A 13,396-nucleotide genomic window follows, 5' to 3' on the forward strand; every position below is an offset into this window, starting at 1 on the left:
CAGCAATGTCACTGTTTTGAAAGGGTCATCGTCACTAAAAGAAGTTTTGTATTGTAACAAACCAAGGAACTCGCTTGAGTATTGGATAACTCTTATTTTAGACCACACAATCTTTTCACCTAACGTGTTTGTTTTGGAATGCTGAAATTTTCCTGATAACAGTGACTTGAAGTTAAGGAATTCTTGTTGCTGCATTTCATGAACAAAAATAGGAGGTCTTCTAGAAATTGAACGGATCAAATTGGCCCAATCTCTGGGAATGTCTACTTTCACTGTGGTCAACTTTTTCGTTTTCTCAATCGCTGCATGGATAGTGTCCGCTTCCATGTGCGTATGCCCAGGCACCAAACATTTATGATAGATGTTAATCTCTCTCCCTTCTCTTTTCATTTTTTCTACAATGGTAAGTAGCATCACTGAAACTAAAATGTTTCTATTTTGACCAGGGCAACAGTCACTGTATAAAACTGCTTCAGTGATATTGAGAGGAATCTGATTCAGGTAGGTGTATAAACATGAACCACCTCTTTGAGCTATCGTCTCATTCCAGATATAGCATTTGGCAGAGTTAGTAACCCCCTGAGTTTCAAAAATGGTAAGATTAAGAGTCCATAATTTTCTCTTATAGAATGATATGCTGCTTTTTAGATAGGGGTTTGGTAAGCACTTCTGCAAATCGAAACTTATTACCAAAAGATGTGGATTTATTTTACATGCAGCTTTGTCTTTCTTCTTTTCCTTGTAAGCGAAATCAGCTAGTGATCGTTTTTTTTTTCCATTTCAATTTTCAGTTTTTCATTTTCTTCCTTGGCTGACTTTAAAAGAAGATCATACCTATCGCATGTAGCAAAGGGGTCTTAAAGGATACCTATATTAAATTCTTCAACAAAAATTTTTCTATACATAGCTTCGTTTTTCGGTGTTACATTAATTTCTTGGCAGTATTCAAGATAAAGTTTATACATCTTTGAAACTGAAAGATCAGAAGATAGTACATAGATACTTTTTTGTAGTCTGCTCTCTTAAATAATGACTTTCACACACATGAAACATTCGAATATGATGTCTTATTATGTCTTTGTCTTCTTCTTTTGTTTTAGGGTGATTTCCATGTTTTCCTCTAGCATCGTCTGGACAAATCTGTGACTTAGAATTGCGCTTTTTCTCTACGATTATCCGTACTTTCTTTAATGATAGGTCAAGTGTTGATCTAAAAAAAGTTTGACAGACTTCAATTTTTTCTGTGTGCTTCTCGAAATAGTAAATTCTGGTGTAATGTCTCCTACTTTCTTCATTACTGCTTCTTAGCCTTTGTACTTTCTTCTTTATTTCTTGAATGTGACTGGCTATAAACTGATTTTGTGCCTCGTGTGATAGATAGATTGTAAAATGCCCTGAAAATCGCTTGCCTTTCCTCGTGTGAAAATTGTTCAAAGCATTTTTTCCTACATTTGCAACTATCTTTCAACGACTTTTCGGGTACTGTTTTACCTTTTATTGTTGTGTAAGCTTTTCCTTTCATTTTCAAACTCTTCCTTCTATTTTTGTCCCAATTATTTGGATTGCGCTTCCGTTTCCTACTCTCCTCACCTACTTGCACCCTTTTCCTTCCTCTTCTTTTATTATGCTCATTATTTTGTGGCTTCAATGTATTGTCCATCATTTCGCCAGAATCTGCCGTAATGTGTGTTACTTCTTCACCTAAAGTATTATCATTCTGATCAGAATCTGAATCATCGCTTTCATTCTCTTCTGGTTTATATTCATCATCAGAACTTCCTTCATAATCACCATCTATTTCATCGTTGCACATATTTTCTCTATAGGACACAGAGAACTGGTCCCTTGATCTTAACTGCAATTTATTTTGATTTTTAGGTACAGTACTGTTACTAGAATCTGCATTTCTCTGGATTTCTGCAACAAAACCAAAACTCTACAAGTTACTTACCTTAGTTCTCAACATAAACCAGAGGGGTTACCTGATGCTTTTCTATCCTCTGCTCTCTCTGAATGAGTGTCAGGATTAGGAGTATAGACGGTATTATTCATGGATTCTGTAATAAAAATGGTACTGCTAATTGTAATTCTTACGTGTAAGCAATTACCAATCCGTCCAGCCTAAATTATAATTTCATCACAAATCTTACCTTTACTTGACATTTCTGCCTCACAACACATTTTCACTAATTGTTTACCACGAGACAACATACTTGCACGCAAAAAATCGACCGAAGCCCGTAATAAAAGCCTCTGTTGCAACTTGCAATAAACGAATTCTAGGTTAAGTATAGGTTGTCAATCGGCCAATGTACGCCATCTGTGACGCCATCATGCGGTAAAGTTTTATGATAAAAAGGCCAATGTCAACTTTGGCCCATTTAGAAGCAAAAGTAATTGTTCGTATCCGGGCCTATGTCTACATTGGCCCTTTTTACTACAAGAAATCTGTTCTATCACAAAACAACTTAGGCCTTTTAGTACTTTGTATCTGTTTTCCTATTGCATATAGACATTGGCCCTTTTTACACATATAAATTTAGCTGGAATGTAGTTCCGTAGTACGTATAGGCCAATATGCAAAATAATTGACATTGGCCCTTTTAGAACCAAGCCTCAGATATATATATATAATTTTTTTTCATTTTCATTTTATTGCCTATATAGTGGGCCGAGTGTTAGCAATTCCCACTCACCCCACTATACAATCACAAACAACCATGCCTTACCTGGGATTCGAACCCAGGACCCTTGTAGCCAAAGTTAGAGCTACTAACGGTAAGCTCATCTACGCTAATATATATATATATATATATATATATATATATATATATAATTTGTAATGTGTTTTGTGTACGGATATCTTTTATTTGGATTACAATTACCAACATACTCCATCTAACTGTGAGATTCTTTGACCCCCACGGCTGTGGCTGCGAAATCTTGACCGTGAACGTTAATTCGATTTTGCATCGGTGGTCATAAGCTTGAGTTTTTTCTGCAGTGGTGCGATTCGAGCACGGTATTTCGTCAGGAATCCTCTTGAGTTATTGCTCGCACTGATAAAGTGGAATTATCGCCACCAGTAATGTTCATGATGTATGTGGTCAGCCATGTCGGCTAGTGCTCACAAATTGACGTGTCTCTTGGCAAGTACAAACGGAACTTGCTGTGGTAATCGTTGTAAAAATAGTCCCAGAAAAAAAATAATCCGGAATGGTTGTACTCCCTGCTAGTTGTCGCATTTCTCGGAGCAGTTGTGATGGTCGACGCTTGTCTAATTCCATCTCTGTTAAAATTTGTTTTTAAACGTTTTTCTTCGGTTTCCGTGAAAAGGTAGCCGATTCTTCAGGTCGGAATAAGGTTCAATGGAGATGGATTTTGTAGAATTGCGACGATCTTTCCGGTCTCTCTCGTTCCGTCACATACAAGAAAAAAATGCAAAAAAGACACGCATAAATATTTAATTACTGAATTATTCCAAGTACAAATACGGTATTACTGACGGAATTAAAATGTGCTTGAAACGGCGGGATCAGTCGACGGAGCTTCGGGCGCCACCAGACGTTAATTTCGCGCCTGGGCGGCGGACAGAAACTAACGGGACGGTTACGGCTGCCACAGGTGCTTCAATCGGAGAAATCGGTTAATCCAGGGCTTCGAAAAGGTACGGTAAAGACTGACGGTAATCTACAACAGAATTACGGACAACAAATTCCCAAAGCGGGAACGGCAAGTAATTAATTATCTAAATGAGAAAAATACAGAGGAAGAAACCCCTTTATAAATCCTAACGGTTAAGATAGTATCTCACCTCGGCGTAAAAACAGTCGGAATAACGAATTCAGCAAACTCTTCTAACCAACAAGATGGCTCCTCTCGTGCTCTTACCTATTTATTCATTCGTCAATTTGGGAAGGGAATATGTAGGAAAATCCAAATCGGACGGCGGCGTGTCGTTGCGAGAAGCTCCAAATTAAAACTTCTTTAATTAATTGTGTGGCCCACATAGGTCCTAAAAATCGCCAACCGGTATCTAAATTCCAATTAATTAAGCGCGCTTCGAATAAGACCGGACTCCACGCAATCGGACTAGGTTGGCTGCAACAGATAAGATTAGCTACCGGGATTTATTCTCACTCGGATGGTCGGTTTGAATTTTACAAATTCAGTAGTTCATTACTGCCCATCGTTTCTTGGAATTTGGGGTCACTTGCAAAAGGTCTGCGATAACGGAATAAATCGAACGACCTTGCAGCTTTTCATGCTCGTTTTAAAACAGAACGTAGAGAAACTGAAATCAATTATTAGCAAACGTGGTAAGCCAAATTTAAAGACCTTTCTTTGATAAATTTAATTTTTTTTCAAAAACATTCAAATAACTGATGTCCGCTTTTGGGCTTGTTTTGTGTTTTCGAATATGTAATGTCAACATCCTAGTCAACTTTTTAATAAAAGAGCTATGTTTCATAAATTTAATCTAATTAAGGTGATCACCAGTTTCGGATCAATATAATAAATCTGATGAAGGTTGCAACGTCAACCGAAATATATTAAATTTATCAAAGAATGGTCTTTATATATACAGGGTGGTGACTTGCGTCACGCATCATAGGGATTTCAATGTAAAATTCATAACATGCGATTATTGGCCCCCCAAATTATTTTAGAGCAAAAATGTATTAAGATTTTTTGTAGAAAAAAATTTTTTACGTCAATAAAATAAAACCTGCATCTTTTTCAATAATCTGCGATGCCATGGAATTTTCTAAAACAAAAAGATGTCCAGTTATCAATTAGCAGCAGTTCGAAATGGATTTTATGATCGACTTGGTTACTGTCTTGCAGTTAATGGTGACTTATTCGAACATTTATTGTAAATTATTATATTAGGAAATCGTTTTTAGTAATTTGGTCTTTCTTTATGTTGAATTCGCGGTTCTAAATATAATACTTTTTGATAGAATTTGATTTGTTTTATAGCAGACATTCCATGGCATGACGGATATTGTAGTTTTTGTATTATAAAATTCCATGGCATCACAGATTATTGAAAACGATGCGGGGGTTATTTTCCCAATTTTCTGTCTTCATTATGTAAAAAATTGGAAACTAACGCTGTTGATTGACGTAAAAAATTGTTGTCTATAAAAAACCTTAATACATTTTTGCTCTAAAATAATTTGGGGAGCCAATAATGGCATGTTATGAATTTTACATTGAAATCCCTATGATGCGCGACGCAAGTCACCACCCTGTATACCCGTTTGTGATCAAATGTTTTTATCGACGTTTAGCGACCCGTTGTGTGACGTCGCGAGGCGTCACCAAAATGCAAATCTCGGTAACGGAAAGTCGTAGGAGGGCATGAGAGGTATCGTCGGAAAGGTCTCGGCGGCGTGGTTACGATAGGTTAGGTTTAGTGTGGGACCTCCTCCTACCTCCCGGGGTGGTCGAGGCGGATCGAAAAAAATTCGAAAAGTGGTCACCCCTAACGGCTACGGATTCCGAAAGTGCCGGGCCCGTAGGTCGAATAAATTCCCGTCCAGGTTCGAAGAGGTGTTTTTTCCATGTCTTACGGGGGGGACTGGTCGAACGAGTTTCTTCGTTTTCACTTATTTTCATGTCCCAGCCGTGTCGTGTGAACTTGTCAAATTTTTATTTTTTATTTGTTTATTATATTATGTTTAATCAATGAAGAATATAAACAATACAATATTATGATGGATCTACTTCCTTTATTGTTGTATGACAGAGATAACATAATGTTAGTATTAGAAAACGATCGCAATATTAGCTGTGCATATTGCATATTTTTTTAGATTGTACATCTTTATTAATCCGATTTCTTGTTCCAGATGAACAAATTTAGAAGACAGCTGGCCGGATGGTAGAAATTTTTAATTTGCCAAGAATGAAAGGAAGTTGGAAAACGATCTTATGCTGTGCTAAACATTAAAACAAAATGGAATTACAAGTCTTTGAAATGCTAAGAAAGCGAGATTCCGAGTACTATCTGGACCTGAACGACACTCAATTCAATTACACCGATTTTTACATGAACAATACGTTTTACAGCGAATCTGATGAATCTCGATTACAACGTGTAAAAAATTTAATATTTCCGAAATGCTGGACTTGGATATTAATTTTTCTTCATTCGGTGGTGTTTATAATAGGATTAATTGGAAATATATTAGTATGTGTCGCTGTGTATAGAAATCATACAATGAGGACTGTAACGAATTATTTTATTGTGAATTTGGCGGTGGCAGATTTTTTGGTAATACTTTTGTGTTTACCTCCGACTGTTATTTGGGATGTCACATTGACGTGGTTCTTTGGGGACTTCATGTGCAAGACTGTCTATTATTTACAGGTAAGTTTTGTCAAAATGCCATTGCATGAAGGAACGTAGATAATTATAATTTTGTCTTACCCTCGTGGTGGACATTCTTTCTATTCACTACAACTACTTACGGAACTTTAAATTTAAGTAATAAATTTCCTTATAACGATTTCATATTTTATGCTGGTACTTGTACAGTGAAATGAACGCTAAAATCTTCCCACACCTAAAATAGAATAAAAAGAATGTACATCGATCTACATTATTATCTCGATATAAGCTGAAAACCCTTTGTTCTCTTAAAGAGCCCTTCCGCGTTCCTCACAATGTATGAGTGGGTTTGATTCTACATTTCGACACAAATTCGAAATATGACATGGAGAAAGGTACCTTTCAAGGGGCCATATCTGTATTTATAGAACCGCATCCTACCAATAATAAAGGATTTTAAGAGCCTGTAATGAACTTATATTTAGATGAAAAACGTATCATTGTTTAGTTGGTTATCAAAAGATTGTATCAAATAATTGGTAATTAGTAACCGAATGGAGAATTTTTGTAGGATACTCCCTTATGGAAACGGCACTGAAGTTTTGACGTTACATTGAAATATTATAAGTGATAAATTACGGACCATGGTGAAGAGGATAGATTTAACGGACAATAACATAGTTGATGTAAAACTAACACACGGCCAGCGGAGGGCCAAGCGAAAACCGCCTATACCAGAGACTTGCTATAACTAGACTGCGCTTAACGTATCTAAGGTGTTGTCGACACAGTATGCAACACACAATGCACCGCGGGGCAAAAATCGCTGAGATGATATGCAATATAATGAAATAAGCTGTTATTTTAGATGTTCCGTTCATTAATCATTCTCGTGATTAGCTCGAATTAGTGAACAGATAAATTTCTGTTGAGAATAAACCAATAAACTTAGGTTAACTTGTGCCTATCAACATGTACTCTGTCGATAAATTTTTAAATAATATGCTGATTTTCAACGGATAAAAGTTTAAAGGGCCAATGGATCAGAGCCATTCGAAGAGAAAAATTTACTCCCACCATAGTGCATTTGCGGGGAATGAAGCCGATTTTAGAAAGGTACCTACGAAGGTGTTAAAGAATAATGCAATACCGAGCGTTTTCGACTTTCCCATTCACTTAAAATAACGTAGAACTATTATTCGACATCCTTTACCAGCAAGACAACGGCAGTACCTATTTGCCTATTAGGTATAGACGTAACTAAGTACTTACTGGTACTAAGTATATTTCAGGTTTTGTTACAAGAAAAATAGCTAAGTCTGTTAAATGTTCCATATGTGCAGATGCGATATTCGCATCAGAGAGTCATTCAAAGCTTTTAACTAGAAAAAATCGTGGAGGATTGTTGCACGTATCAAGCGATGCATTAAAAATTTGCCAAATTGCTGAAAATGTGTTCAGGTTTTTCATTCAATCCACACCACACCGCGTTGTAAACAAAATGGTTATCAGCAGTCTAAGAAAAATAAATAACAGTTACAGCCCATTTGGGTTTTTGGATAGGCATATATTGAATCAAAATCCGCTAAATAATCATATATTACTACTTACATCTTTAGTTTTAAGAGTATATTTTCCTATACGTGTTCACCACCAAAATACACATATAAATCAAATTAGGACTAGAGTAAGGCAGTTATATACCAATTGCGTTCAAATAAAACACCAAAAAATTCGATTAAAACAGTTAACAGCTACATGTTATCTTTTTTTGCTACTAAAATTTAGAATAAACATGGCTAAAGCAAGCTGCAGAACGTACGTCTGCCCCGCGATGAACAGTTGGTTGCCTATCCTATCTTGACAACAGGCGTTTATAGTAAAATCTACGTTACGCGCGGTCTAGTTATAACAAGTCTCTGGCCTATACAAATATTAAAAACATTGTTTGTAATCTGAAACCATTATTGAATTAGATGTTAACTGAACAAAACGTACTTACAATTCATTGATGTACAAAGATTATCATTATTTAATTAAATTTTAATTTTTAACCCCATTGGGCAATTAACAGACCTCAGCTGAAGGCAAGTGACAAACACATACCAATACAATTTAATTTTGGGGAGCAGTATTACCAACAATTTTAAATACAAAGTGAAACCAAAATTTGAAAGTACAAGGCGAGTCAAAAAATTTTAATGGAAGAATAAGAAGTTATTGTTAAAGCCTTGAATTTCATTCAGGGATAAGTGAGCATTCTTTTTTAATTGAGCCCCGCAATCTCCAACATTTCCAGAAAGTTCATTTTCATACCCTTGTCGCAAATATGAAGTACAATCTTAAAATCCATATTTTTGTTAAAATGATGACCGGTTTGTAGGATATGAGCAGCAAAGGAAGATTTAACAGCGAAGACATTGTTGTTTTTTTATACATAACATAACATTATATAATAACACAGTTTAAAAGTATTGTACTACTGCATTTGAAAATCGGGAGATATACTAAATAAATCGATGTTATCATTAAATTTGTTCAATGCCTCCAACAATCGATTTCGAATGTTACGAATGTAAAGAGTTCGATTAGATCTCAGTTAAAGAAACCTCGAAGATCGAACGAATCTTTGAGAAATATTAAAGTAAATGTCAGACAAGATAGTAGGACAGTTTATGTGGCCGTTTAATAACTTAAAGCCGAATTGCAGGGTAAGTAGTGTTCTTCGATTATATAATCCAAGACTCGGTAGCTCAGTCAAGTAGTAGATTGTGGGAGTGGGTCACAATCGTAAATTGAGGTTTTTCCGGAGGGCGCCACTATATTTCAGCTTTTGGCAACCACTAGACAGTATCGAATATAGATAATACCAAAAGTGGTCAGCGAACTACTATTTGGGAGTTAAACAACTATACCAAGACCCTTCAAATAAACTTTAATGTCATATAGTGATTCAACAATACCCAGATTTGTAAATTATAGATACATTTTTTAAAAAAATTCTCAAAAGTAGGAACAAATTAGTTTTCCACAATATCTCCGTTTGAAAGTGCAACAACTCAATAATTAATTGCATCTACAAAAAAAAATGTAACAAAATGAATATTGAATATACAAATGCATAACTACCAAATTTCGTTCCAAGTGAATCTTCACAACAATAGGAAGTAACATCTACGGAAACGAAGAAATATTTTCCATACACCTTGAGCTGAAATAAACAATTACAAAATTTTGAACGAATTTCTGCTCCAATTTAAACTCGATAATTAAAATTCCCGTACTTAAATAAGTCTTCCAGTTCTAAGGCCCGGTTGTACAATGCCAGGTTAAACTTCAGGTTGGTTTAACTGACGGATTTCAGGAATACGATTGGTCAACGTGTGACATATTAGCCAATCAAATCCTTTAACCCACAATTCAACTATAAACTGAAGTTTAAACTGCCATTATACAATCGGGCCTTAATCAGTTATTTCAATTATTAAAAATTGACAACAGTTACGGTTTAAGTTGGCATCAGTAGATCGTTGAGTTTTATGACGATTGGCATTTCCGATACGACAATTTATAGTCGCTTTCCATTCACACAGAATAGCAGCTATCGATGACTGTGGGCTTTTAGCAATGCGTTCCTTTCATCTTAGGCGACAAGCCACAAACCTCACTTTAGCTTCTTACCTCTTTCCCCTCAAGCCCGACCATTTTACATCGCCACAATTTCACGCAGCGTCCAATAGTCAAGTGGAGCGCTACGTATCCACCCTAAAACAAAGCCTTCGATGTCTGGCCAAGGAACCAGGGTCAGCCAACACTAAATTACAAGAGTTTTTAGCTGCCTACAGAAGAGCCCCACACTCCACTACTGGTCAGAGTCCATCGATGCTATTCCTGGGACGGGAACCTCGATCTCAACTTTCTACATTTCGCCCTGATGTAACAGCGGAAGTGCAAGAAAAGATCAGGAAAGGACAGTATTCATTTGCAGACACTGTATTCCATACCGGTCAACGGGTGTACCATATACCCATATGTGGCACCATCTGCACCTGACCCGAATCCAACGGTTCAGACTCCGGTTGTGAACTCTGAAACCTCTACACCTCAGACTAACACACCTTCCTCGATACCTTCCGAACCTTTGGTAACTGATTCATCTACAGCAGCTCCGACGGTTGTTTTGTCAACTCCACCGCCAGTGCCACCGATCACAGCTGCTACAGACTCCGCTACACCACTCCGAAGATCGCAACGCTCAAGACGACCTCCAGAGCGGCTAAATCTATGACATACTTCTGAAATTACTGAACTATTTTCAAATTGATTCTATATAATCCTTATTACGTAGGGAGGACTGTGGCGTTTTCATACATGAATTAGGCGGCGGAGTTATCACACATTATCTCTTTAGGACATGGAGCACCATATCTTTCCCATTCATTCAACCAATAAAGGATGGTATTGGCATCGTGCTTTTCTGAAAGCATTTGAACGACTGGAATTTGGTGCGTGTTGGTATTCATAACCAATTCACATAGAAAAATATTTCTTGAACTTCCGTGTGGTCTTTGTAATCTTCTCACAAGAGTACCTGTAGAGTCGATGCATAATTTCACATAAGACGATTTAGCAAAGGATTTGTATATATGCAGCTGAGCCGGCGAATAATAGTGTATACTGAACTTGTCTACGGCGATATCATGAATGGCACCTACATATGGGTACTGGTATTTCATCGCACACAGGGCCACTACTGGGTCTTTATGTTTCACCACTTTGGATGCCTTGTCCTTATATTCCTGTTTCGCTTTTCTTAAAACATCGGCAGAATGTAGATCTGGTGGTTCTACGTCACCTTTGTCCATTAAACGTTCTGCTTCGTGTCTCCGATAAACCGCCACCGACTGATCTGATATTTTCATGCCAACTCTAGTCCAGTCAACCTGTTTTTAGTGGGAAAAAATAGTATAAAGCTAATTTTTTCTCCATCGACTACTAACATTTAGACAAGTGTTTAGCCAAAAGTCCCCGCCCCTACCCCCCTTTCTTCCCCCCCTGTGCCACCCTAAACATGAAAAGTGTAGGGGTTTCGTAAATCGCGTCTCTCTCGATTACTAAACAACATATCGGATTGCAATTTATTTTATTCTCTTTGCTATAACATTGTCTACAAATAAATTTCACTTGACTTTCGTTGTAACTTTTACCGTTTGTTTGTAATTCGTATGAAAAGGTAAAAAGTGGTATATTTTTCGGCACGTAATTTTACTTTTTGTCGCAGAAATTTTCACGCCGACATTTTATCAAAAAATGTTCCCTACAAAAGTTGTAGCTCCCATTATTACCTTTAAAATGATATGAAATAGTACTTACTTTGTTGAAGAGCCTGCGAGATTCGGCCGGTGTAATGCAGAATGCGTACCCAGTCGTGGCGGGTTCCGTCGAGGTGGGCCCGGCGTTGCAATGCTAATATTGTTGTATAGTGAGTGTTTTTTTTTAACTTTAACATACACTATTGCATTTTCTCTAAACTAAACCCAACGAATCTCAATGAAACCTAAATTCCACCCTTTTTAAATTTGTGTCAAATATTAATTAAGTCCTTGTATAGGTACAGCTAAAAAACGTATTTTAAATAGTTTTTTGTTTGAAAATGCATGTAATATTTTGTTTATGTTATTTTAGAAGAAAATAATTGTGGTATCTTAATTTTAAGTAAAAAATATTTTCAGATTATTCACATAAAAAATAAATTGGTGTTGACCATTTCCGATTTCCTAAACTTCCATGACAAGTTCTTCATTTTCCTCGACTTCAACCAAAATTTTAATGACATTTTTGCAACAGCTTTAATTTACATTGGATATCTACTGTCATTCAGACATGCAGACCTTGTGCATCGATATAGTTTCAAGAAAAAAGCCTCTTCTACCTCTTTGATAATATTTGTGTCTGCCTGTTTTTCATAAAACTGTTAAGTAGTCCAGGGAATAGAGGGTTTTAACTTGCAAAATGAGAAGTAGTTCCAATTTGCATGTCGTAGGCAGTCATCTGGTGGTTAAGAATCTAAGTTTTCGACCTCCCACCCCTTGTGCTTCCCCCGTACCACCCCCAAAACCCCTGAAATTTGGTTGGTTTCTTAGTTTTTCAATCATATCTTTTTATAGGTTCACTTTACAAAAAAATATTGTTATCAGAAAATGTAGACCATAAAATTCTACAGAACTTTGATATATACTAGTTTTTTGTGAAATGTTTATTAAAAAAGATATAGAGCTTGAGAGTTGGTTATATTTTTAAGAATTCTGAAATTTCTATGTAGGTGTTTTAATTAAATTTCATACTTTTACACTATAATTAAGAGTTTTATGAGATAAAACTTGAATTTATCGTGGTATAAACCCCCCTACCCTGCACCTTCACCAAAGGTGATGCATAATAATTCAACTTTCAACCCTTGCTGGGGATATTTGAATCACTGTGAGATTGTAGCGCTTTCTAATATACTTTTGAAACTAAAAAAATTGTCTCAATTCAGTTCAGTGCCCCTGTGTTCTATTCCTCTTTAAATATCTATTCCTCCCGCGGTTGGGGAGGGGGGGGGGATGAAGGCTTTTAAGGATGAAGCTGAACTGAAGTAAGATAATTTTTTTGTTTCAAACGTATATTAGAAAGCCCTACAATCTCACAGTGATTCAAATATCCCCACTAGCAAGGGTTGAAAGTTGAATTATTATGCATCCCCTTTGGTAAGGGTGCAGCGTAGGGGATTTATACCACGATAAGCTCTATACCGTTTTTAATAAACATTTCACAAAAAAGTAGTGTATATCAAAGTTCTGTAGAATTTTATGGTCTACAATTTCTGATAACAATATTTTTTTGTAAAATGAATCTATAAAAAGATATGATTGAAAAACTAAAAAACCAACCAAATTTCTTTGGTTTTAAGGGTGGTACGGGGGAAGCACAGGGGGTGGGAGGTCGAAAACTTGTTTTCTTAACCCCCAGATAGTCTTTCATGACATGCAAAAAAAATTGGAACTACTTCTCGTT

The 13,396-nt window shown here is 36.4% G+C and overlaps 1 protein-coding gene across 1 annotated transcript in view; it reads left to right on the forward strand.

Moving 5' to 3' along the window:
* Positions 1-5,859: 5,859 nt before the first annotated feature.
* The window catches only part of LOC116174081 (orexin receptor type 2-like), a 46,965-nt gene continuing 39,428 nt past the window's right edge, over positions 5,860-13,396 (forward strand). Inside the window, exon 1 of the mRNA XM_031491875.1 lies at positions 5,860-6,379. Within this exon, the coding sequence (XP_031347735.1) occupies positions 5,966-6,379 (414 nt within the window). The 5' untranslated portion in view covers positions 5,860-5,965. The remainder of the gene's footprint in view (positions 6,380-13,396) is intronic.

The sequence above is a fragment of the Photinus pyralis genome, unplaced genomic scaffold, assembly GCF_008802855.1.
Source record: "Photinus pyralis isolate 1611_PpyrPB1 unplaced genomic scaffold, Ppyr1.3 Ppyr1.4_LG6, whole genome shotgun sequence".
Lineage (NCBI taxonomy): Eukaryota > Metazoa > Arthropoda > Insecta > Coleoptera > Lampyridae > Photinus > Photinus pyralis.